General features: G+C 47.6%; 1 protein-coding gene across 1 annotated transcript in view; it reads left to right on the forward strand.

The window, feature by feature from the left end:
* Window positions 1-466: 466 nt before the first annotated feature.
* ARHGAP9 (Rho GTPase activating protein 9) overlaps window positions 467-22,190 on the forward strand; it is a 29,758-nt gene continuing 8,034 nt past the window's right edge. The window contains exons 1-13 of the mRNA XM_055003166.1: window positions 467-831; window positions 2,721-2,950; window positions 11,257-11,430; window positions 11,619-11,729; window positions 14,443-14,504; window positions 15,749-15,830; window positions 15,995-16,090; window positions 16,660-16,758; window positions 17,409-17,535; window positions 18,360-18,470; window positions 19,708-19,806; window positions 19,947-20,024; window positions 20,858-20,911. Of these exons, the coding sequence (XP_054859141.1) occupies window positions 492-831; window positions 2,721-2,950; window positions 11,257-11,430; window positions 11,619-11,729; window positions 14,443-14,504; window positions 15,749-15,830; window positions 15,995-16,090; window positions 16,660-16,758; window positions 17,409-17,535; window positions 18,360-18,470; window positions 19,708-19,806; window positions 19,947-20,024; window positions 20,858-20,911 (1,663 nt within the window). The 5' untranslated portion in view covers window positions 467-491. The remainder of the gene's footprint in view (window positions 832-2,720; window positions 2,951-11,256; window positions 11,431-11,618; window positions 11,730-14,442; window positions 14,505-15,748; window positions 15,831-15,994; window positions 16,091-16,659; window positions 16,759-17,408; window positions 17,536-18,359; window positions 18,471-19,707; window positions 19,807-19,946; window positions 20,025-20,857; window positions 20,912-22,190) is intronic.

Genomic DNA, 22,190 nt, shown 5'->3' on the forward strand with positions numbered 1-22,190 from the left:
CTAGATGACCCTGGAGGTCCCTTCCAACCTATGATTTATGCCTGTGATTGAAACTTGAAAAATGTTGAAAGCTGGTCTCTAAAATAAGGAGTCAGTTATCAAATGTGACTTGGTTTAGTGGATCCGCTGCCTAGTAGGAGTGTCTCTTTCCCTCCACCTGGGTTCTGTCTGTCTATTTGTAAATACTACTGAAATGCTGTGAGTCTCCTCCAAAAAGAACTAACCTAGGTAAGCTCTGGCCCATGGAACGTGACCCTGCTTGCTCGGAAAAATGGGTTGCAGTCACTAATATCACCACCCAATATCCCCAGTCCCTTGGGTTTCTCCAGCTTGTTAGCATAGCAGAAGCGTCAAAGACAACAGGTTTCTCTGCTCTGTTGAGATTTGTGTCCAGCATCTTAATACTGGGCCTCATCATTCTTCCTTTGCAGCTGGAATCTCAGAGCCCCATCAGGCACCGGACGCTCTAAGCCTCCCCTCCCCTTGATGAAATGCTTTCAGGGCAGCGGTGGTTGGAAGGGCTCAGTCGTCGCCAGAGCAGGACTTCCCTGAATTCCACGGGCACCGTGATGCTCCAGGCCCTCTACAACTACCAGTACGAGGCTGAGGATGGGAGACGGGTGACCATCGCAGAGGGCGAGTTTTTCCGGCTGCTGCGCAAGGCCAACGAGGATTGGTGGCAGGTGCGGCGACTCAGCCAGCCCAGCCAGAGGAGACCCATCTTTGTGCCTGCCACCTACGTCGCCGAAGTGCCTCCTGGCACGAGCGGGGCCACACAGCAAAAGGCTACGTTGCATCGCCCCATTGGTACAGAACAGATCAATGACACTGGTGAGTTTCATAGGAAACAGACAAGGGCACTCTAGGGTTGTCAGCTTCCAGGTGGGGCCAAGAGATCTCCCTGGACTGCAGAGATCAGTTGTTTCCCTGGAGAAAATGGCTGCTTTGGATGGTGGATTCTATGACGTTATGTTGTACACAAACTTGTACCTTGAATGTCCCTCTAGCCAATCATGATAGGAGACACATGCGGAGTCCTGTAGATGAAGCAATCTATAATTGTTTATTAAACAATGGAGGAACGATGGTTACACAGAGGTTTCTGTATTAACTCATACAGCAGGTGTGCGACAGGTGCATCTCTACCACATAGCAAGCCTTATACTGATCAATCTCAATTCTCACAGTGACTAACATGTTTAACATACATTCTTCTTTGGTCTTTTGTTTCAAGTTTCGTTTTCTTGCAAGTCGTGTTACAAATACTACAATAGCTCCTGAGAATAGTAAAAGTGCATAATACTAAAAGGCACAGAAAAGGTATATAAAATCTCTTTCATTAAATCCATATCCCCCAGTTATACCCTGCTGAGATCCCTCCCCAAACCATACCCTTTCCAGGCTCCACTTCCAAATCTCCAGGAATTTCCTAAACTGGAGCTGGCAACCTTAGTTCCCACAATGACACTCCTCTATGGGAGATATTGCATTCTTGATAATTTGATGATCGATGATGATGATGATGATGCCTTGCCCTGGATAGCCCAGGCAAGCCCAATCTCTTCAGATCTTGGAATCTAAGAATTACTAACCTGCCTTGGTTAGTAATTGAATGGGAAACCTCCAAGGAAGACCATGGTCACTATGCAGAGGCTGGAAGTTGCAAACCACCTCTGTCAGTCTCTTGCCTTGAAAGCCCCAGCAGGGGGTCACTATAAGTCAGCTATGACTTGATGATACTCTCCACCACCACTAACAACGTTAGGCTGAGAGAGTGTGTCTAGCCCAAAGTCACCCAGCCAGCTTCCATGGCAGAGTAGAGATTCAAACCCAAGTTTCAGTTGGGTCTCAGGGTGAAAATACACATTACTAAGTGCCTAGAGATGCTCAAGTGAACCTCATTTCATGTGTTCCCCCTCCAGCTTTATATGAACACATTCATACAGTCACACTCCAGTTTGCTCCATATGAATCCATTCCCACGTTTGGTATCAGTTCCTTCTCAATTGCTAAAAGTATCCCAGTTCCCCCCCAACTTCCACATTCATTCATTGAAATGCAGATCTTGACACTTTCTCACACCTTAAATGCAAACTGGCAAATCAAAGGAGCCTACAGTACTTGTTCTTGCAGTGGAAACAGAGCTGAATTGGTGCTTTGCCCTCCAGACTCACTCGCAGATGCGATCACACAAAGGGAGCTCTCATGAAAACAGCATTCACGTGCACCGAGCGAGAACAGCCTGCACATGAACTGAGGACCACACATAAAATCCTACACTTGAGCGTCCCCAGGAAATTCGCAAATGTCTATTTCCACTCTTAGGGCCAAGCTACAAGTGATGCCTTACACAGGTTGGACACTTGTCAGTTTACCTCAAGTTTTAATGGGAAATGTAGGCGTCCTGGTCTTTCAGCTTGGCTCTCCATTACAGCTGCAAGACCAGGATGCCTACATTTCCCATCAAAACTTGAGGGAAGCTGACAAGTGTCCAACCTGTGTCAGGCGTCACTTGTAGCTTGGCTCTCAGTAGTGCGATGAGGAATTTAAAGGGAGGATTTATTTGGGAGGTCCCTGACAGCTCCTGATAGCCATGCAAAAGCTTTCAGGGGTGGTGAGATGTTTAGTAGTTGGTACCATTCACTTAGTTATACAGACATCATAGCCACCCTCAGCTGATCTATTTTGACTCTAACTTTCCCCCTTTCCTCCCCCACCAGCCCATCTGGAAATGCTCTCCTGTTCTCTGGAGGACCTATATATGCCACCCCACCCTCATATGGGGCTGGTGTCCAGCCACAGCCTCAGTCTACCCACCATGGGATCCTGTCCTCTCTCGCTTGGCAGGAGTCTCAGCATATGTGACTTGTCCCCAGCAGTCAGTACAGATGCCAAACAAGAGGACGAGAGCCAGCGGCAAAATTCTTCAGAAAAGAAGTTGGCAAAGAAGGTGAGCAACTCAGGGCCAAGCTGCAAGTGACGAATGACACTTGAATGGCAAGTGGATTGAGTGGAGGGCAAGTGAACAGGGAGAAATAGAGTGATTCCACACACGTCGGATAATGCACTTCCCATCCTCTTTATAAATCATTTGGAACGGATTTTTTTGTGTGCGGAACAAAAAATCCACCTCAAACGATTGATAAAGTGCATTGAAAGTGCATTATCCAATGTGTGCGGAATCAGCCATACACTTGTCATTCAAGTGTCATTTGTCACTTGTAGCTTGGCCCTGAGAGCTATGAACTCTTCTTATCTTGGGCATTTGGGGGTCATTATAAATATACTCTGTGAAGGTCAGTTAATAACGCTAGAAGATTGGGATATTTGGCAGCAGAATGAATGGCAGAATCCCGAAGAGGGACATTAAATCGACTGTACCAATGAAGAGTGCTGGGGAGGTGCCATTTTGAATGTGCCTATGTTAAAAAAAATAATAACACACCTTTGGGACAGCACAGTGTAGTTATTGCCTTGTTGTACTAAGTTTCCATTCTCAGGAATTTTTTTTACATAGGGAACCATTTTAAAACACAAATCTAAATGCTACAGTTGTTTCTACTCCACCAGGAGACTGGCAAACTTAGGTTAAGGTACCAAACGGAGAGCAGAAAGTTTTACATTCTAGTTCCTACGCTGCTATAGCGGCCTGCTTTACATGGTTGTCATGAGGATAAAATAGAAGACGGGGAAATTGCAATATATATATATATAAATAGGGGAAGGAGAAAGTTGCCTAGACTTTCCCTGTTTTGTTTTGTTCTGCTTTTGACTGAAAGAGGCTTAGCAGTGGAAGATGCTGTTTTCACCAAGAGGAACCTGTAAGACGAAAAGGCCGAGTGGGGAAGGAGAAACTTGGTTTGTGGGCTTTACAACTGAGAATTTAGTCTGCAATTGAGACTTGGAAGAGCAGCTGTGAGGGAGCTAGAGAAGATCCTTAAAGATAAAGCTGTCTCTCTGGGAACCAAGATCAAGATAATCCAAACTATGGTATTCCCCATTGTCATGCATGGCTGTGAAAGTTGGACAGCGAAGAAAGCTGACAGGAAGAAAATGGATTCATTTGAAATGTGGTGCTGAAGGAGAGTTTTGCAGATACCACGGACAGCCAAAGAGACAAATAAGTGGGTTCTAGATCCAATCAAGCCTGAGTTCTCCCTAGAAGCTAAAATGACAAAACTAAAGCGATCGTACTTTGGTCACATCATGAGAAGACAAGATTCTCTGGAAAAGTCAATAATGCTAGGAAAAGTGGAAGGCAGTAAGAAAAGAGGAAGACCTAAAACGAGATGGCTTCACTCAATAAAGGAGGCCACGTCCTCCAGTTTGCAAGATCTGAGCAAGCCTTTTAACGATAGGATGTTTTTGAGGTCTTTCATTTATGGGGTTGGAGGCAACTTGATGGCACATAGCACACACACACACAGGGCAATCCTCTGCAAAGGGACTCCAAGCTTAAGACTATTTTTATTTATTCTACTTCATTTATATCCCACCTTTCTCCCTGATGGGAGCACAAAGCAGCTTACACCCTTCTCCTCCCTTTCCCCTCTCAGAACCACCCTGTGAGGTAGGTTAGGCTGAGAACATGTGACTGGCCCAAGTTCACCCAGCAAGCTGAGTCGGGAATCGAACCTGGGCTGCCCAGATCCTAGCCTGTCAATCTAGCCCTTGCTCCACACTGGCTTGCGATTGATCTCAGTGCTTTTCGACTGGAGTCACATTGCTTCAATTGACATTGTTCTTCTGCTCCATATTCTAGGTTCATAGTATGGGCTGAAAATCAAGAGGGGGGGGGGTTCTCCTGAGGTTCATGTGGGTCTTCTGGTTGGTCGTATCATAGGAAGCATGCCGCCGCACCACTTCCCCTTTCGCCCTTTCCCTGATTGGAAGGCAAAGGGAGGCCGTGCTCACCCAACAGGATGTGGGCAAGCCTGGAGGAGGGCCAGTAGTTTCTCTGGGTGTGCCTCTTTGCTCCACAGCTGACCCAGGCACTGACAGCAGGCTGTAAGTATTGGCTGGGGAGGGTCTTTGGAGTCTCCCCGAGGGAGGGCATGTGCCAGGCCCAGAGGCTTGAGATAGGAAGGGGGTAGAGAGTGGGGTATGTGGAGATGGGCATAGGGGAAATGCGGTGCGAAAGGCTCCCTGGACTGCTGGAAATCATGACAGACTCCAGCGGTGAAGCAAGAACTTTTTTTTCAGCTTCCTCCGGAGCTTGAGCAACGAGTGACACGCCTAGAGATGGAATAAGGGCTGCGTGTTGGATTGAGGGTTTGGTGGAATAGAATAGAGGAATGTAGTGGAGGATTTGTTGGAGAGTGGTGGAACTGCAGCTGGCCTCTGGATGAGGCTTTTGGTGGACTACATTGAGTAGGACCGCAGTAGGATTAGCACTAGTGGAGCTTGTGCAGCGACAACACAGAGCTCCGGTTAGCAGGGTCTTCCGTCTGGATGTGTTTCTTAGAATTTAGAGGAGTTAGCCATGTTAGTCTGCAGTTGCAAAATAGTAAACAGTCCAGTAGCACCTTTAAGACTAACCAATCTTATAGTAGCATAAGCTTTCGAGAACCACATCTGATGAAGAGAGCTGTGGTTCTCAAAAGCTTATGCTACAATAATGTTGGTTAGTCTTAAAGGTGCTACTGGACGCTTTACTATTTTTCTTAGAATTATAATAACTCATCATTCCTCCAAAGAGCTCAGGGAGGCATACATGGGATTGCCTCACATTTTATTCTGAAGCATTGTCCTGTGCGCTGCCTAGGCTGGCCCAAGGCTATCCACTCCTCTTAACAGCTCAACCAAACTCTCACCGGTCTGACATTTGAACCACTTTGAACATTTTTAATCAGTCTTGGCTGCTCTGATCTTTGATTCCCAGCGCCTCTAAGGTGGCTGTCTATGGGCGACCAAAAAAGAGGACACCAGCCTTCCAAAACAAGGATGAAAGAGGACATCATTTGCATATGCTGATTTACAGTAAAACAGCAAATGCACGCAGAATTGCTATAATTGAAATAGCTGTACAGTTTACCATAGTGCCAGCTCTCTTTTGGGCAGCCGGTGGAGCTGAGTTCCTTGAGTGACAATGTGTCACTCAAATATTTACAAAAAATTTCTTGGGCAAACCAACCCCCCAACTGATTATTTTTGGACAGGAGCAGAACTCAGAAATCCCTCCCGTGCTTCTTCCAGAAAGAACAAGGCAATGCACGGGGTTCTGCCACCCCCTTTTCAGACGAACCCTGCAAGGAAGGTTAGGCTGAAAGCATATCTTGCTCAAGGCCCGGCTTCACAGCAGGTTCTGATCCCCAGTCTTCCCTGTCCGACCAGCACTTCCTAGTTCTTGTCGAGCTGGTGTTTCTCTCCATTGTCATCCCACAGTCTTTCACAGCTGTTTCTTCAGTATTGGGGGTAGACATGGGCATGAAACAGAAAAAAAACAAACCATGGGGTTCGTGGTTTGTGGGGTTTCCACGAACCACGAATTGGCATGGAACTGGCCCAGTTATGAACCAATTCGTGGTTCGTGGGGTTTGTGGGGTTAATTGTTTAAAGGGCCCTTTCCTGCTGCTTGCAAGTGGCAGGGCCCTTTAAACGCCCCCCCGGGGAAATGGCCGTTTAAACTGGCCCTTTAATATGAACCAAACAAACCAGTAGTCCAGTTCGTGGACGTTCGTGGAAACCAGCTTCCACGAACCCTGGTTCGCGAACCCCGAACCAGGCTGGTTCGTGGGGTTTTTTGGGTTCGTATTTAGGTTCGTGCCCATCTCTAATTGGGGGTAGTTCTTTTGATGTTCTTTTGTAGTTTCTACAAAGAAGCACATTAAGCAGGAGGAAGTCTAACCAATTCCTGTGTTTTTTCTCCTGCGCACCCATCCCCTCTAACTGTAGCCTGTATGTGGGCTGAGAACCAATTTGCTCTCCATGCATAGCAGGTTGCTGGTATATAAACCGTGTCTCTTGACACACTTCACTGTGAACGTCTCTCATTGACACTATGACTCTCTCTTGGCATTGGCACCTAAAGGGGACAAACTGCTAGGAATGCACTATAACAATACCCCAACATCCACACCGGGTTGGATCCAACCACCCTCTTCATAGCCTTCCTCCAACTTAAATGGCTGTTCCTCCAGTGGAAGAACCAGTGTAGTTAGACTGGAGGAAGAATTCAAACTTGAGCAAAAAGCAAAGGTGGAATATAAACATTTTAATGTTTAAAAAAAGAGTAGTAGGATCAACAGTGGGGTAGTAGGATCAAGGTGGGATCCACCCCCTGGTCTCTTCCCTTGAAGGCCCAATCCAAGATGCTGGTTTTTATGGTGGTGGTGGAAAACGCTGTCAAGTTGCAGCTGACTTATGGCAACCCCATAAGGTTTCCAAGGCAAGAGACATTCAGAGGTGGTTTGCCATTGCCTGTCTCTGTCAGTGACTCTGCTCTTTCTTGGTGATCTCCCATCCAAGTGCTAACCAGGGCCAACCCTGCTTAGCTTCTGAGAGCTGACAAGACAGGGCTAGTTGTTTAAAATTATTGTGTTTTATTCTCTTCTGCTGTGTGGAAGGTTGTACTTGCTGCTTGCCCCAATCCTTCCAAGACAGGGCAGGACAGTACTCTCAAATCAACAACTTCGTTGGTAAAGTTTTGCAAATGCTGTGCATATTTATTTAAAATAGTCATACTCTGCCTTATCTCTGCAAACTTAACAAAACAGCAAAAACTGCAAGGATGCAAACATCATAAGCGTCCAGCAAATTAAAAACCAATGTGCAATTAAAACACACAATTAAAACGAGCCCAGACCACTTCACCCTCTGCTTTTAAAATGAGTTGATACTGATTTAAGGCATTAGGGAAACTATAATAGAAGCATGGTGCAATCCTAAGCAGAGTTGCTCCATCAAAATCAAAGGGCTTAGACTGGAGTAACTCTGTTTAGGATTACACTGATCGAGCTGGAAGGGACCCCCCAGGGTCATCTAGTCAAACCCCGTGCACAATGCTAAATCCACAGCTAGCTTCCCCAGTGACCCCTGCTCTGTGCCCAGAGGAAGGCGAAAAACCTCCAGGATCCAATAGTTGAGATCTAAATCGATTGTGACATTATACTGATTTTTAAAAACAAAATCAATTCACCACCTGGATGGGGCAGTACAACTCCCGCTCAGTCCTCTTGCTCCATCGTAACGCCAAATTGTGCCAGCGCTGTGAACCAGATGCCTCATTGTGGTAATTTAGTGGCAGTGGAGCGGTACCCTTCTCGCTGAGGCCATAGGAATGGACTGCCCATGATCATCTGTGATATCTTCTAAGCAACAGGGAAACATTTGAAGTGAAACTATCTGACATTTCCTGGGGCCGCCTTGGAGGTTCTTGCTCCAGAGCTGCTCTCTCTTGTGACATGTAAAAGGCAAAGTTGGTTTTCTTTTGCCAGATGTTGGATGAGACTTATCTGCCTCCCGCTGTGGAAACCCTCCCAATGCCTTGCAAGCTGGAGGAGACGAAACAGCTAGCCTCAATACCCCCCGGCCCTCACAGCCCCCCGTTACAAGCTCTTGAAGCTTGGGAACAGCATCATGATCCCTTCTCGTGGCACGGTTGCTTTGATAAGCCGGAGACGGGTGAGAAATTGTGGAAGCCGCCGCAGAGGAACAGTCAGGAGATGGTGAGGCTGGTGCTGTTGTGTGTGAGCCTTAATCATAGAGTCATAGAGTCATAGAGTTGTAGAATCATAGAATCATAGAGTCATAGAATCATAGAATCACAGGGTTGGAAGGTACCTCTAGGGCCATCTAGTCCAACCCCCTGCACAATGCAGGAAATGCGTAGTTACCCCCCCCCACACACACACACCTAGTGACCCCTGCTTCATGCCCAGAATATGGCAAAACACCATCAGGATCCCTAGCCGAACTGGCCTGGGGAAAATTGCTTCCTGACCCCAAAGTGGTGATTGGCAATGCCCTGGTCATGCAAAAAGGGGTTGTGAAAACTAAGCACTGATGCCAGGCCTTGCCTCTCATCACTGTAAGCGATTACCCCACCATGGGTGTCAAAACAGCAGGTGGTAAGACTGTCGTGTGCATGGATTGTACATTGTGCTCAATGTAAGTTGTGAACAGGGCTTCTGGTCTAAGCCTGACAGTTTCGGTGGGTTTAGAGAGGAGTATCTCTGTAGGGTTGCACACTGGAAGGGAGGCAGTAGCCAATAGCAATTCCAAAGTGGTAACAGGTAAATCAGGCCTGTCCCTTTCCCAGAGGGGCAAGGCACGTTCACAAGTGACGAGATGCATCGTCGCCTCCTAACGCTGCGTTTTGGGGCTGGCGTCATGATTGCTGGTGATGCTCGTCAACAGCCGCTTTTAAACCAGTTCCTGAAAATGCAGTGGCTCAGTGAAAACAGTTTGGCAGTAGCATTTTCCCTCTTGTACCTGGGAATAGATGCAAGTTACCAGCTGAGGCCTGTCTCCATTTTTGCCACCGAGCAGCTGGCAGAAGCAATGAGTACGGTGCTGGACTGTTGCCCGCTTTGGGCCTCTGGACACATATGGGAGCTGAGCCATCCCCTGTTGTGGGCAATGGTCAGCGGTGACAGCTGATACTTAGGCGTTTGGCTGACCACTGATGGAAACAAAATGCTTGGCTAGATGTATCCTTTGGCCTGGTTCTTCATGATGCTTGATATATTCTTATTTCTGTTGGGTAGCCCTGTTAAGCTGTTGTAACAAAAACATACACCCAAAAGAAGAATCCTGTGTCACCTTTAAAACGAAATGATTTATTGTAGGGTCATCTTTTGCAGGCTTCCCACGAAAACTTATGCTTTTTTTAAAAAAAAGTTATTTTTTCCTTTGTGCATATTTTTATATACCCTTGACTGCCGCCTGATGGCAGACAGATGATGTTGCAATGTACATGAACATATAGAATACTTTTAGTGACCAGCCTCCGTTCTCAGAGGCATCAAAATGCTTTGAGGTTGTTATTTCTCAGAGTGCAAGGGTGATAAAACCCAGTGTGGTATAATGGCTAGAATTCTGGACTTGACCTCAAGAGACCCAGGTTTGAATCCCAACTCAGGGCCAAGCTACAAGTAATGAATGACACTTGAACGGCAAGTGGATTGAGTGGAGAGCAAGTGGAGGGCAAGTGAACAGGGAGGAATACACTTGCTGTTCAAGTGTCATTCGTCACTTGTAGCTTGGCCCTAAGGCCGTTCAAGCGTCATTCATCGCTTGTAGCTTGGCCCTAAGGCCGTTCAAGTGCCATTCATCACTTGTAGCTTGGCCCTAAGGCTGTTCAAGTGTCATTCATCACTTGTAGTTTGGCCCTCAGTCATGAAGTTCAGTGAATAACTTTGGACCAATCAATATAAGCCTTACCTACTTCACAGGGTTGTTGTGACGGGAAAAGGGGAAAGCCACGACCTTGAATTCCTTGCAAAACGAATGGGATGCAAATGTAATTATATTTGAAGATGCATAATGCAAGTATGAAAATGAATTGAGTTAGGGTTACGAAAGCTTGCATTGCATGAACGCGTGCACAGTGTGTATGCCTGTGTGTGAATGCAAGCATGTTTATTACCTGCTTAAATATACTTGTAGAAGGGCATGTCTTCTATCCTTTTGTTTTTGTGTATGAAAGGCTACACTTCTTGGGGAGGGTGCGGGTTCCTGGGGTGTCCACCCTCTCAAACTTGTACCCAGGAGGCTGCTCAGCTATTGAGGATGCTTGTTGAGAAATACCTGGCACCGCATCTCCCCCTTGCCGAGAGGCTGCCTCCCAAACCCATCGCCTCCTGGCACCTGACTCCAAATTGAATGTTCGGGCTGCCTGCCAGGGGCCTGAGAAAACCTGCGATAATTACTTTAATGAACGATGTGTCCTGGCAGAGGAGAAGTAGTGGGCCTGCCAGCTAATCCCCAAGCCCTCCCTCCGCTGCCACGTGCCCCCTGCCAGGGGAGTAAGTCCCTGAAGATCTGATGTATCATGCCAAAGGCGGTGAGGGTCCAGGCCAGAACAGGGAAGGGACTATACAGAAAAGGAGGAAATCTGTGGGTCAGTCAGGGAAGACTGAGGGCGACTGGCAATGGCAGCCAAGAACTGAAAACAGTGGGGGGGGGGGCTTCTCCAGATTAAGACTGTGGGGATTGTTAGAATTGGGAAGAGGAGGCAGGGAAGCTGCTCATTCTGCTGCCGAGGATCTGGCTTGCTTATTTTTGCAATTCTGGAGTTTTTCTTTCCCCTCCCAGAGCTCGGGGCAGTCCGAGGGACACGGCCCGTCACCATCGGCAGACCCTGATGCTCTGGGTGAAACACCGAGCAGAGAGGAAGACGGAGGGAAGGGTGAGCCAGCTGGGAGTCAGGGTCTCCGGAAGCTGAGCTACACCAAGTCCATGGTGCTGCCGGAGACACGGGGGCCCAAGGTAAGTCACGAGGGCAGAGGACTCACAGGGCTTCCAGAAGGGGACTAGAGAGATGGCTGCAACAGACGACAGAGTGTGGCTACTGTGTGTCTAGAACCAAAGAAAGGGGGAGACGGCAGCTGGTATAAGAAATGACCAGAGACACCAAGTAAGAGGGAATATCCCTTTCTTTGTGGGCCCCCTACTAGGGAAGTCATCGCCGGAACTTTTCCCAGCACAGCTACGTGGCCTGGATGGTGGATTATCCCACAGCGGCCACTGCCAATGGTTCCTCGTCTCACCTCCCTAACCTGTTGCACGTGAGTAACAGCCCCTCCTCTCCCTTACCCCAAAGTGGCTTCCTGCAGTGTTTCCCTTTCAGGGTCCATCTTGAGAGCCACTGTGCCCCACAAAGCTCCTAAAAGCTGGTCTGATGATGCCAAACCACCCCAGATTAAAGCAGCCCCTTCCTCTGGGAGGGGGGGAGGCTGGGATCTCCCCACTCCCTCCTTCCTTTATCTGCTCCCCAGACAGAGGACGAAGAAGAAATGTGCGGGGGGCAGACAGGGGGGCAGGGCAGTGTGTTGTAGTGTGTAGGCCTGGAGGGTTAACGAAGCAAAAGGGGCTATAGGGAGCAGAGCGTTTGTTTTGAGAAGAAAAGTGCTGTGGCGGGGTGGAGAGAGCCTTGGCCACTGGAATGCACTGCTGAGGGATTGGCATTTATGTATTTTCTCCTTGAATATATTCCACCCCCCACACACAAACATCACTTTTTCCATTTCCCTTATCCCTAGAGTGTGTGTTATGTGCCGTCAAGTCGCCTCTGATCTATGGCGACCCTATGAAGGAAAGACCTCCAAAACATCCTATCATTATCAGACTTGCTCAGATCCTGCAAACTGGAGGACGTGGCTTCTTTTATTAAGTCCAGACATCTCCTTTTAGGTCTTCCTCTCTTCCTGCTGCCTTCCACTTTTCCTAGCATTATTGACTTTTCCAGAGAATCTCTTCTTCTCATGATGTCGCCAAAATAAGATAGCCTCAGTTTTGTCATTTTAGCTTTTAGGGAGGATTCAGGCTTGATTTGATCTAGTACCCACTTTTTTATTTGTCTTTTTGGCTGTCCATGGTATCTGCAAAACTCTCCCCCAGCACCACATTTCAAATGAATCAATGTTCTTCCTGTCAGGTTTCTTCACTGTCCAGCTTTCACATCCTTACGTAGTAATGGGGAATGCCATAGTTTGGATTATCTTGATCTTGGTTCCCAGAGGGATATCTTTATTTTATCCCTCGGAGGGCCTAAATACAGCTGCAAAATTGGGGGGGGGGGGAGCTGTTTGTCCTGATGTCCTACAACATCACGTAGGACTGCAAATCACATCATGCATACAGTCTAGTTTGTGTGTCACGCTTTCCCTAGGCCCTCCTAGGTCCACACAGACAGATGCATGCCCTGGAGTTCTATCCTGGGAATTCAGTTGCTGGCACACACAAATTTGCTTCGGGATTGTCATATATGTCTCCTGCATATCTGTCATGAATGTATATTAGCCTCTGATCCCTGGTCTCTGAGAGCACAGAGAGTTTTTTTCTTGCTGCAATGCCAGTAGGTTATCTTGCAAATGTTTACTTTCTCTTTCTCGCTCGGCTGAGCCAGTGTCCTTGACTGGCAGCTGAAACTGGCTCGAAGTGTATCCTTCTTGAGAACCTAAGTTCATCTTTCTCTCTGTCTACTCTAAAACAATGTCTCACCCAACCCTCCCCGCCCTGTTAACGGTCTTCTTTCCCAAAGGTGGGAAGATTCCCTATAACTAACATTGCTAGCCCCACTTCTGCCAATTCCGCTGTCTATGCACCTTGTACTGAATGGATCTCTAATGAAGTTACTTTGAATGGAACACTTGTGTGTTAACTGTGGAGAAGTTGGGGACCTAACTGACAGGGTCCACTGCACAGGTGGATAAGGGGCTTCAGCCATTCTCCCTTCACTGAAATGGCCCCATGTGGCTGCTACTTTTTACCACTATGGAAACTTAGGTGTACCCCATCAGATCTTGAACTGGGGTGCACCTGGGGGTGCTTCAAGTTTAGAAAACAGCATGACTGGGGAAGGCTGAAGCCCCTTCTCATTTCACACCAAGATCCCCATCCAAACCAGGCCTTCGTGCACTTGTGAACTGAATTCTCAGCATGAATGTGCGAGGCTTCTCTGATGGCAAAGACGCGGGGAAAAACATAATGTGTAGATAGGCCCGCCTTACATATTATCTGTTGCTTTAAATATGTACACCTACAGACTCCCTGTGCTTCATGTTGTCTAATGTCAGTCCTAGAGTTGATAATGTTCTGTTTCAGCAATTCTTCAATTCTGTATTAGATCCTTGCTAATGCTATGTCTTTGTGAACTTGTGTCTATTTACCCTGTGGCATTGTTTATGGAAATGTTCCTGATATTGACTGTACTAATCTCACACTATGTAATCCGCCTTGAGTCTCAGTGAGAAAGGTGGACTATATATGTCATAAAATAAACAAACAAATAAATAAATACCCCCTCCTCATCCTACTGGCCTCTTCTTTTCCTGTACATCCAAAGCAAACTTTTCCACCAGGTGAGTCACACCCAGGGCTTTTTTGGGGGTGGAAAGAGGTGGTGAAACTCAGTGGGTTGCCCTTGGTGAAAACGGTCACATGGGCTGGTGGCCCCGCCCCCTGATCTCCAGACAGAGGGGAGTTTAGATTGCCCTCTGCATCACTTGGCAGTGCAGAGGGCAATCTAAACTCCCCTCTGTCGGGAGATCAGGGGGCGGGGCCACCAGCCCATGTGACCGTTTTCAAGAGGTTCCGGAACTCCGTTCCCCCACGTTCCCCCTGAAAAAAAGCCCTGGTCACACCTAGGAATGAATTCTGCACGGAGTCGTGGTGAGCGAATGTTTGTGGGCAGGAAAGGAGAGCACGAGTGCAATACAGGCCAGGAGAGTCCAAAGGACTGACTCAGAGTGCCCGAGGATTATTTTTTCTTTGCTGCAGGTGGTGGAGAAAGCCGGACAGCTGAACAAAACCAAAATTGCCGAAGGAGGCCGGAAACTCAGGTTGGGAGCTGGAGGACTGATGTGTGTCTCTCCAGGAAGCTTTTGGTTCTCTGGCCTTCGGGCTAACCTGGCCGCCGCCTCCGTTCTGGCTGTGTGGCATTTCACAGCTGAAGGGATTTTGACAAGCAATGTTCCAGCTATGAACAGACAAAAGGTTTAGGAGAGGGTGTTGGTGGATAATGGGGCCTTTCTCAAGGATCCTCGCTGGACAAGAGCGGGGTGGGGGAGGTCAGGCAAGCTTCAAAGGAGAAAAAAAAGCAGAACTGAGGCTGTTCCCATGAGAGAGAGGCTTTGTGGGTGGGGAGAGGAAGCAATATCAGGGAACTGAGAGCAGGTGGGTCCAATGATCTCACTTAAGAAGCCTGTTGTGTGATGCACATAGGGTTCCCAACCTCCGTGTGGTGGCTGGAGATCTCTTGGAATTGCAACTGGCCTCCAGGTGACAAAAATCAGTTCCCCTGGAGAAAACGGCTGCCTTGGAAGGTGGATTCTATGGCATTATACCAAGCTGAGGTCCCTCCCCTCACCAAATTCTGCCCTCTCTGGACTCCACCCCCAAATTCTCCAGGAATTTCCTAACCCAAAGTTGGTAACCCTAGATGCAGAGGCTATATGTATGAATTTAGCAGACACCTTGAATGTGATTGGTTCACTGCATGCCTGCACCCTCTCTTCGCTTTCTATGCCCGTTGAAGTCAATAGGCTTAGACAGCGGTACCTCCATTTAGAATTGGACTGTTAGACTAAAGATCCTGGTGTCATGGTTTATTTAGAGTACAGGAGGAAAAACTACTGAATCCCGATTGTCTTCTAAACCTGGGATATTTCTCTACCGCCAGTCTATCAAAACTCAGAAGGGAAGCATGACCTGAAGTAGTTTCTAAGGGAGACACCAGTGGCCTGAGAAAAAACTCGTATCTTCCATGCGCAAGCTGATAGTGAATGCAGAAAGCTTGCTTCTTCCACAGCTGGCATTCCTGCAGGGTCTACTCAGCATTGGTCCCACCAGCATTTTGTTATTGGAAAGTTGAGGAGGTCATGATTGTTGCTGTTTCTTCTAGCAGAGGAATATAATGTTGCCCATGTAGCGCATATATATATATATATATATATATATATATATATATATATAGGAACATTTAATTTAGCACTTTTGGTGGAAGGGGGTTGGAGGTGCAATGAATATATGTACTGGAGGTATCTTCTTCCTGAATCCTCCCTTGGCTTCTCTTACCACCCTCCAGAAAGTGCTGGACATCCTCATGGTTGGTGCTGGCTGGGAATAGCCTTATGTTCTACAAGGACCCAAAAGTTGCAACTGAATGGGTGAGTGGAGCAGATGAAAAGACAAGGAGAGAAGCATGGATTGCACATGACCCCAAGAAGGAACCCTTGGCCTTCCTTCCCCAGAGGTCTCTGGGGCATAGCAAGCTTGGCGTAGCATCTGGTGAGGTTAAGAGAAACTCCCTGTTTCTCCCTTTCCCCTGCAGACTCCAGCGGCTAGCCGACCTGAAAGCAGCGTGGATTTGCGCGGTGCCCGCATCGAGTGGGCCAAGGATCTATCCAGCAAACGGAATGTCATTCATGTAAGCACATGAATGCTCAGGGAATGTATTCCAGCCCGCTTCAGTCTAGGGAACATGGGGGCCAGAAGTCACCTTTTTCCTATAGTGAACTGGTTTGTTATGCCCACACAAGGCCATGAGAGTTATCTTTTAGTGGCCTGTTATTGGACTTCTGGAGGGAAGAGTCCTCAGATAGGAGCCACGTCAAGTGCTGGCAAGGGAGAATGGAAAGAAAAGCTTCCAATCATATGGCTTGGCTTTTGTGGGAACTGAGTCTTAGGAATCCCTTCTTCATAGGCTTTGGTTAAGGGCAACCACACGGTTGAAGTGACACATTTCTAAAAGTGAATGACGTCTTCTTCATCGGACTTGTGGTTTCTTACACACTTTCCCCCTTGAATCATCTTACCGTGCTTACTAGAAAGACAGAATAATGAATCGAATCGAATCGAATCGAATCGAATCGAATCGAATCGAATCGAATCGAATCGAATCGAATCGAATCGAATAGAATAGAATAGAATAGAATATGGGAATATGGGAACACCTCCTTCCCTAACAAGGCTATTCCTTTATTCTTGTATTCACAGTTCCGCACAGTGACTGGCAATGAGTATCTCTTGCAATCAGATAGCGAGGCTATCAGCCAAGACTGGTATCAAGCTATCAAAGGAGTCATCCGTAGACTGGTGAGTTGAGGCTGCTGGTGGGAAGGCGCTGCCGAGAAACGGTCTTATTCTGAACAGGCTGGGAGATCAGAAGGGCTTGACGAAACATTATGCGTGACCTGAGTCATGATACACATGTACTTACTGTGACACGTGGAGCCCTAGAGTGGATCAAACAGCCTCAAGAAAATGGCACAGGTTGAAGCTCATCCAGTAGCAGCTGCCATGCTTCAGGAGGAAGCCCCTTCAGGACCTAGGAGAGCTCCAAGGCAAAGCAGATGTTGCTTTGACAAGTGCCAGAGCCACTCTGATGTCATTCTTCAGGCTGGCTTTGTTCAAACCTCTTTCAACAGTGAGCAGTCATTTAAAAGGTTGGAGCCACACAATCCAGTATTGCTGGGGGTGAGGGGGGGGGTTGCTCCTGCAGCTTACAGAAGCATGAAGGAGCATATGGGTCAGACTGCAGCTCTGTTTTTGAAGGACATATTAAGGTTTATGAGTCAAGGATGAAACCGGAATGCAAGTAGTTGGCCAATTGGTGCCATCCTAAGGTCTCTGTGCCAAAGAAACGGCCTATTGTGCAGTCAGAATCTGAGATGGAAAGGGAGCATCTTGACACGAACCTCTTTTGCTGCATCTTCTCTCCAGTCTTAACCTGCTTCTTTTTCCAGGACGAAGAGAATCCTCTAGATGAACCTCTTCTGTATCCACTCTGCCGGGCAGGCAGTGCGGACCTTGTGGATCTCAGTGGCGATGAGGACGAGGAATCAGGAGGCCAGAAGAGTGAGACCTTGGCAGGTATGGGCCATGCTGGAGAATACTAGGAAGTTGCTAGAATTGTGGCTTGTGTTCCATAGGTAGAGGAGGAGGAATTCATTCATTCATTCATTCATTCATTCATTCATTCATTGCATTTTTAGTCTGCCTTTCTCACTGAGACACAAGGTGGATTACACAGTATGAGATCAGTACAATCAGTAACAAGGACATTTTAATACAGTATTAAGAACATTCAATAAGGTATCAAGGACATTTCCATTAACAATGCCATAGGGTAAATAGATAAGAGTTTAAAAGACATAGTATTAGCAAGAATCCAATACTGAGTAGAAAAAAATACTGAAGCAGAACATAATCAAATCTAGGACTACCATTAGACAACTTGGAGCGCTGGTGGTACATAGGAGTACATGTTTAAAGCAGCGGATAATACATAAGGCAATATAGTGATGAAGTCTATGGTCCCTAACTCATTAGCGAAGCATCTGAGACCCCATCCCTACAATGCAGCCCTCCCATTTGAGTAAAAAGCCTTTTTGAATAGTTCGGTTTTGCATCGTTTACGGAAAGCCAGGAGAGTGGGGGCTCTTCTGACTTCCTCAGGCAGGTCATTCCACAGGATAGGGGCCACCACAGAGAAAGCCCGTGTACAGGCTGCTGGGGAATTGGGGGAATAACACACCTTACTACAGTTGGGGAGGGAAAGGAGACCAAAAGCTTGGTGCAGAAGGCACCTTTGATAGACCGGTGCTCTGACTTTTGGCATAAAGCAGCTTCAAAGGATTGGTGTGAGGTAGCAACCTCAATTCCTTCTCTCATCTTCTCCCCTTTTCCATTCCTAGCATCCTCAAGTCCCGATGGAGTCTACAAAAAACGGGTCAAGAGCAAGTTGAGACGGTTCATTGCTAAGCGGCCCCCGCTAAGGAGCTTACAGGAAAAAGGACTGATTCGAGGTGACTTGCCATAGACTCAACCTCTTGGGACACCAGTGTGGGATATGCGCAGAGGATGCGTTTTCAGAGACAGTATTGATGCACCGGGATGTTGAATGGTTATGCATAGCTTGCACTCGTCAGATTTCAGAAGCTAAGCAGGGTTGGTGGTACTTGGATAGGGGACCACCAAGGAAGACCCTGCAGAGGAAGGCACTGGCAAACTACCTCTGCTTCTCACTTGCCTAGAAAGTCAGTCGCCACTTGATGGCACTTGTACATTGTTGCATTGCTATTGGCGGCACATGTCCTGATTCCATTGCGAGCTGGCCAGACAAATCCATGTTACACAACGCATTGAGTGAAATCCTGGAAAAGTCAAAATAAGACCCCCTCCCACTCCAAAAGTGTGACTGTCACTGCTGCAACAGATGCCTGTACATTTCGATAATGGCAGGTCCTACGGCTCAGTGGCAAAGCCTCTGCTTTGCATGCGGAAGGTCCCATGTTCAATCCCTGACATCTCCAGTTAAAAGAATCAGGCAGAAGGTCATAGGAAAGCCAGAGAGAAAGTTGGAGAGCCACTATCAGTTAAAGCAGACAATACTGAGTGTGGAGGTATGTGGGGACTGCATCCACCTGCCCCCATCCCTGCACTGTGTGATGCTGCCCTGCCCACTTCCCCTCTGTGGCATTGGCACAGAAGTGCAAACACTACAAGAATCTGTGGCTTGATTCCCCCTTTACAGTTGATCTTCCTGGCTTAGCTGTTCGATTTAAGGCTTGGGCCTGGGGGACAGGCAGCAGAGGGGCAGTAGGAGTTGCAGTGATTCTGGGGGTCCCATCCTTATGGTCCCAGAAGCACCCCTGTTCCCAGAAGCTTATTTGCAATACCCTCCACCTCCCCCCCAACACTGAACGATGACCCTTTGGCATGCTCTGGCATGAAGCAGCTCACACAAGTTAGCTCAGCGTAGTTCAATGCACAGAACTGGTTTAACCCACTCTGCCCCCATGATTGTGTGTGAGTGAATGGTGGGTCTGGTGAGGAAGTACAGGACTGTAATCCTGAACTGTGAATTTCCTGCATTTTGCAGGGGGTTGGTCTAGATGACCCTGGATGTCCCTTCCAACCCTATGATTCTAATCAAAGTTTTCTGCTGTGGTGCGCCCTCTGCAGGCTGCCTCATGCACAGCTCTGCTTTCCTTATTATGTCATTCTATCTCACTCTGCTAAGACCGTCCTTTTAATCCATAGACCAGGTCTTTGGCTGCCGCCTGGAAGCCCTGTGCCACCGGGAAGGGGGCACGGTGCCACGTTTTGTTCAACTGTGTGTGGAGGCTGTGGAACAGAGAGGTAAGTGAGCTTAGTTGTTCTTTGAGCATAGCACAAAGAACCCTCTACCGAAAACACCGCCTGGGATCTCCTGCCCTGATAGTACATCCTCCCAGCCCCAAAGGATGCATAGAATTCATAATTCTCTCCCTCCCTTTCAGGTCTGGATGTGGACGGTATCTACAGAGTCAGCGGGAACTTGGCCGTTATTCAGAAGCTGAGATTCATAGTTGATCGTGGTGAGTGTGTATAGTGATATCTTGGTGGGGGTGGGTGGCGGGTGAGCACGGCAGGAAGTCGAAGAGGAAGGAGATACTGAGTCCCAACGCCTTCTCTTCCTCTGCAGTGCTTTTCTTTGGCTAAAGATGGTTTTGAAGAGCAATCGGGCCAGTTTGACAGCATACCCCTCTACGTTCATTTCAAACACAGGGCTTTTTTTCAGCTGGAACGTGGTGCAACAGAGTTCCGGCACCTCTTGAAAATGGTCACATGGCCGGTGGCCCTGCCCCCTGATCTCCAGACAGAGGAGAGTTTAGATTGCCTTCCGTGCCGTGCGCAGAGGGCTATCTAAACTCGCCTCTGTCTGGAGATCAGGGGGCGGGGCCACCAGCCATGTGACCATTTTCACCGAGAGTGATTTAGACTTCTAAAAATTCCTCCCTTGTTCCAGCTGAACCAAAGTGACATCATTGTGCCGTCCTGAGTTCCACCACCTCTTTTCCCAGAAAAAAAGCCCCGTTCAAACATATGTTTTTTTCAATTCTGGCTGAGTGTTGAAAATACTCGTCTGCAAGTTCTGTGCATGGTTGATGGAACTGGGGGAACAACAAGTGGTGGAAGGCACTTATTGGCTACTGACTATGACATCAGCAATATCAGCCCTCCATCCAATCACCGCTTGCTTTTGTGATTTTTAAAATGTGAACCAACGTTCAGTTTGCTGATATTTATACCTACAAGGCAAGCCAGGATCGCACTGCATGTGAAGGACTTGCTGTAACTAAGGTTAAAATATTTCATCTGACTTCCCTTTTCCCACAAGACCCTCTGTAACCATTATGTTGCCTTGCAGAGCGGGCAGTGACATCAGATGGTCGCTACGTTTTCCCAGAGCAGCGTTGCCAAGGTAACATGGGGTGCATCTTGGTGCAAGGTCTTTGTAGCTAAACTAGTCCCCTAGAGCAAGCGAGACAGTCGAGAACTTCTAAATGACATGATTAGACGAACTAGTATTTTGAATGCAGGATGCAAACTTTTGAGTCATGCGGGACTTTCGTTCTGGCTGGAGGCTCAAAAAGCAAAATACTTGGCTGTTTCCATGTCAGGCCATAACATAATTATCTTATGCTTCTTTTGAACCCAAGAAATTTGGAGCACGCAATGTTACAAACAGATCGTGTCGGTCCGGTGTCTACAAAGATCCTGGGAATTTAGCAATACATGAAACATTTGTGGGGCCTTTGGAAATATATATTAAAAAGTATATTCAGGCATGCAGGCTTTTAAAAGTATTATTTGGACCTCACAGACCCGTTGTGCAGGACAAGGAATAGGTGGGTTGGAATCTATGAAGGATTTCTGTGGATGAAAGAGGGGCCAATTTTTTTCCTACTTCCCTGTCCAGCTGCAGATCTCTGACTCCCCCAGGCTATTCCTGGGGGATTCTCTTTTCCCTAGGAACAGCATGGGGAGGGGGAGGCATTTTGGACAGCAATGTGTGTGTGTGTGTGTGTGTTTTACTCTGCAGACAGAATGCGTTTCTGTCCGTGGAAATCTCTAGAGGATCCAAGCCTCTAAGCAGCAAAAGGGTTGTAACTTCTGGGCTGTTTCCACACGGCTTACCTGTGCTCGCAATGTCCCGGTAGATCGCGCAAAAAACATGGAAGATCCACCGGGACGTTGCGAGCACAGGTAAGCCGTGTGGAAACGGCCCTGGTTTTGTTAATAGGGACACCCCTGGGGCCCAAGTTTGCCACAGTTAAGCACTTAAAATGTTTTAAAAAACATTTGACTGTGGCTGGATGGTATCCTTGGTATTTATACCCACCCGTAGCAGTAACCCCTCTCACAGGATCAGTGAGGGTTACCAGGATGCAACACAGAGCATTGTAAACTCCCCGAGAAGCAGGAGAGGAGCCCCCAGCTTCACTTGCCAGCTTCCCTTCTTTGGTCCCTTTGCAGTCCTCCTTCCCTGCTAGATGATGCAAACTCAGGGCCAAGCTACAAGTGATGAATGACACTTGAACGGCAAGTGGATTGAGTGGAGGGCAAGTGAACAGGGAGAAATACACTTGCCGTTCAAGTGCCATTCGTCATGTGTAGCTTGGCCCTTGAATGGCAAGTGGATTGAGTGGAGGGCAAGTGAACAGGGAGAAATACACTTGCCATTCAAGTGTCATTCGTCA

This window comes from Eublepharis macularius, chromosome 19, assembly GCF_028583425.1.
Source record: "Eublepharis macularius isolate TG4126 chromosome 19, MPM_Emac_v1.0, whole genome shotgun sequence".
NCBI classification, from domain to species: domain Eukaryota; kingdom Metazoa; phylum Chordata; class Lepidosauria; order Squamata; family Eublepharidae; genus Eublepharis; species Eublepharis macularius.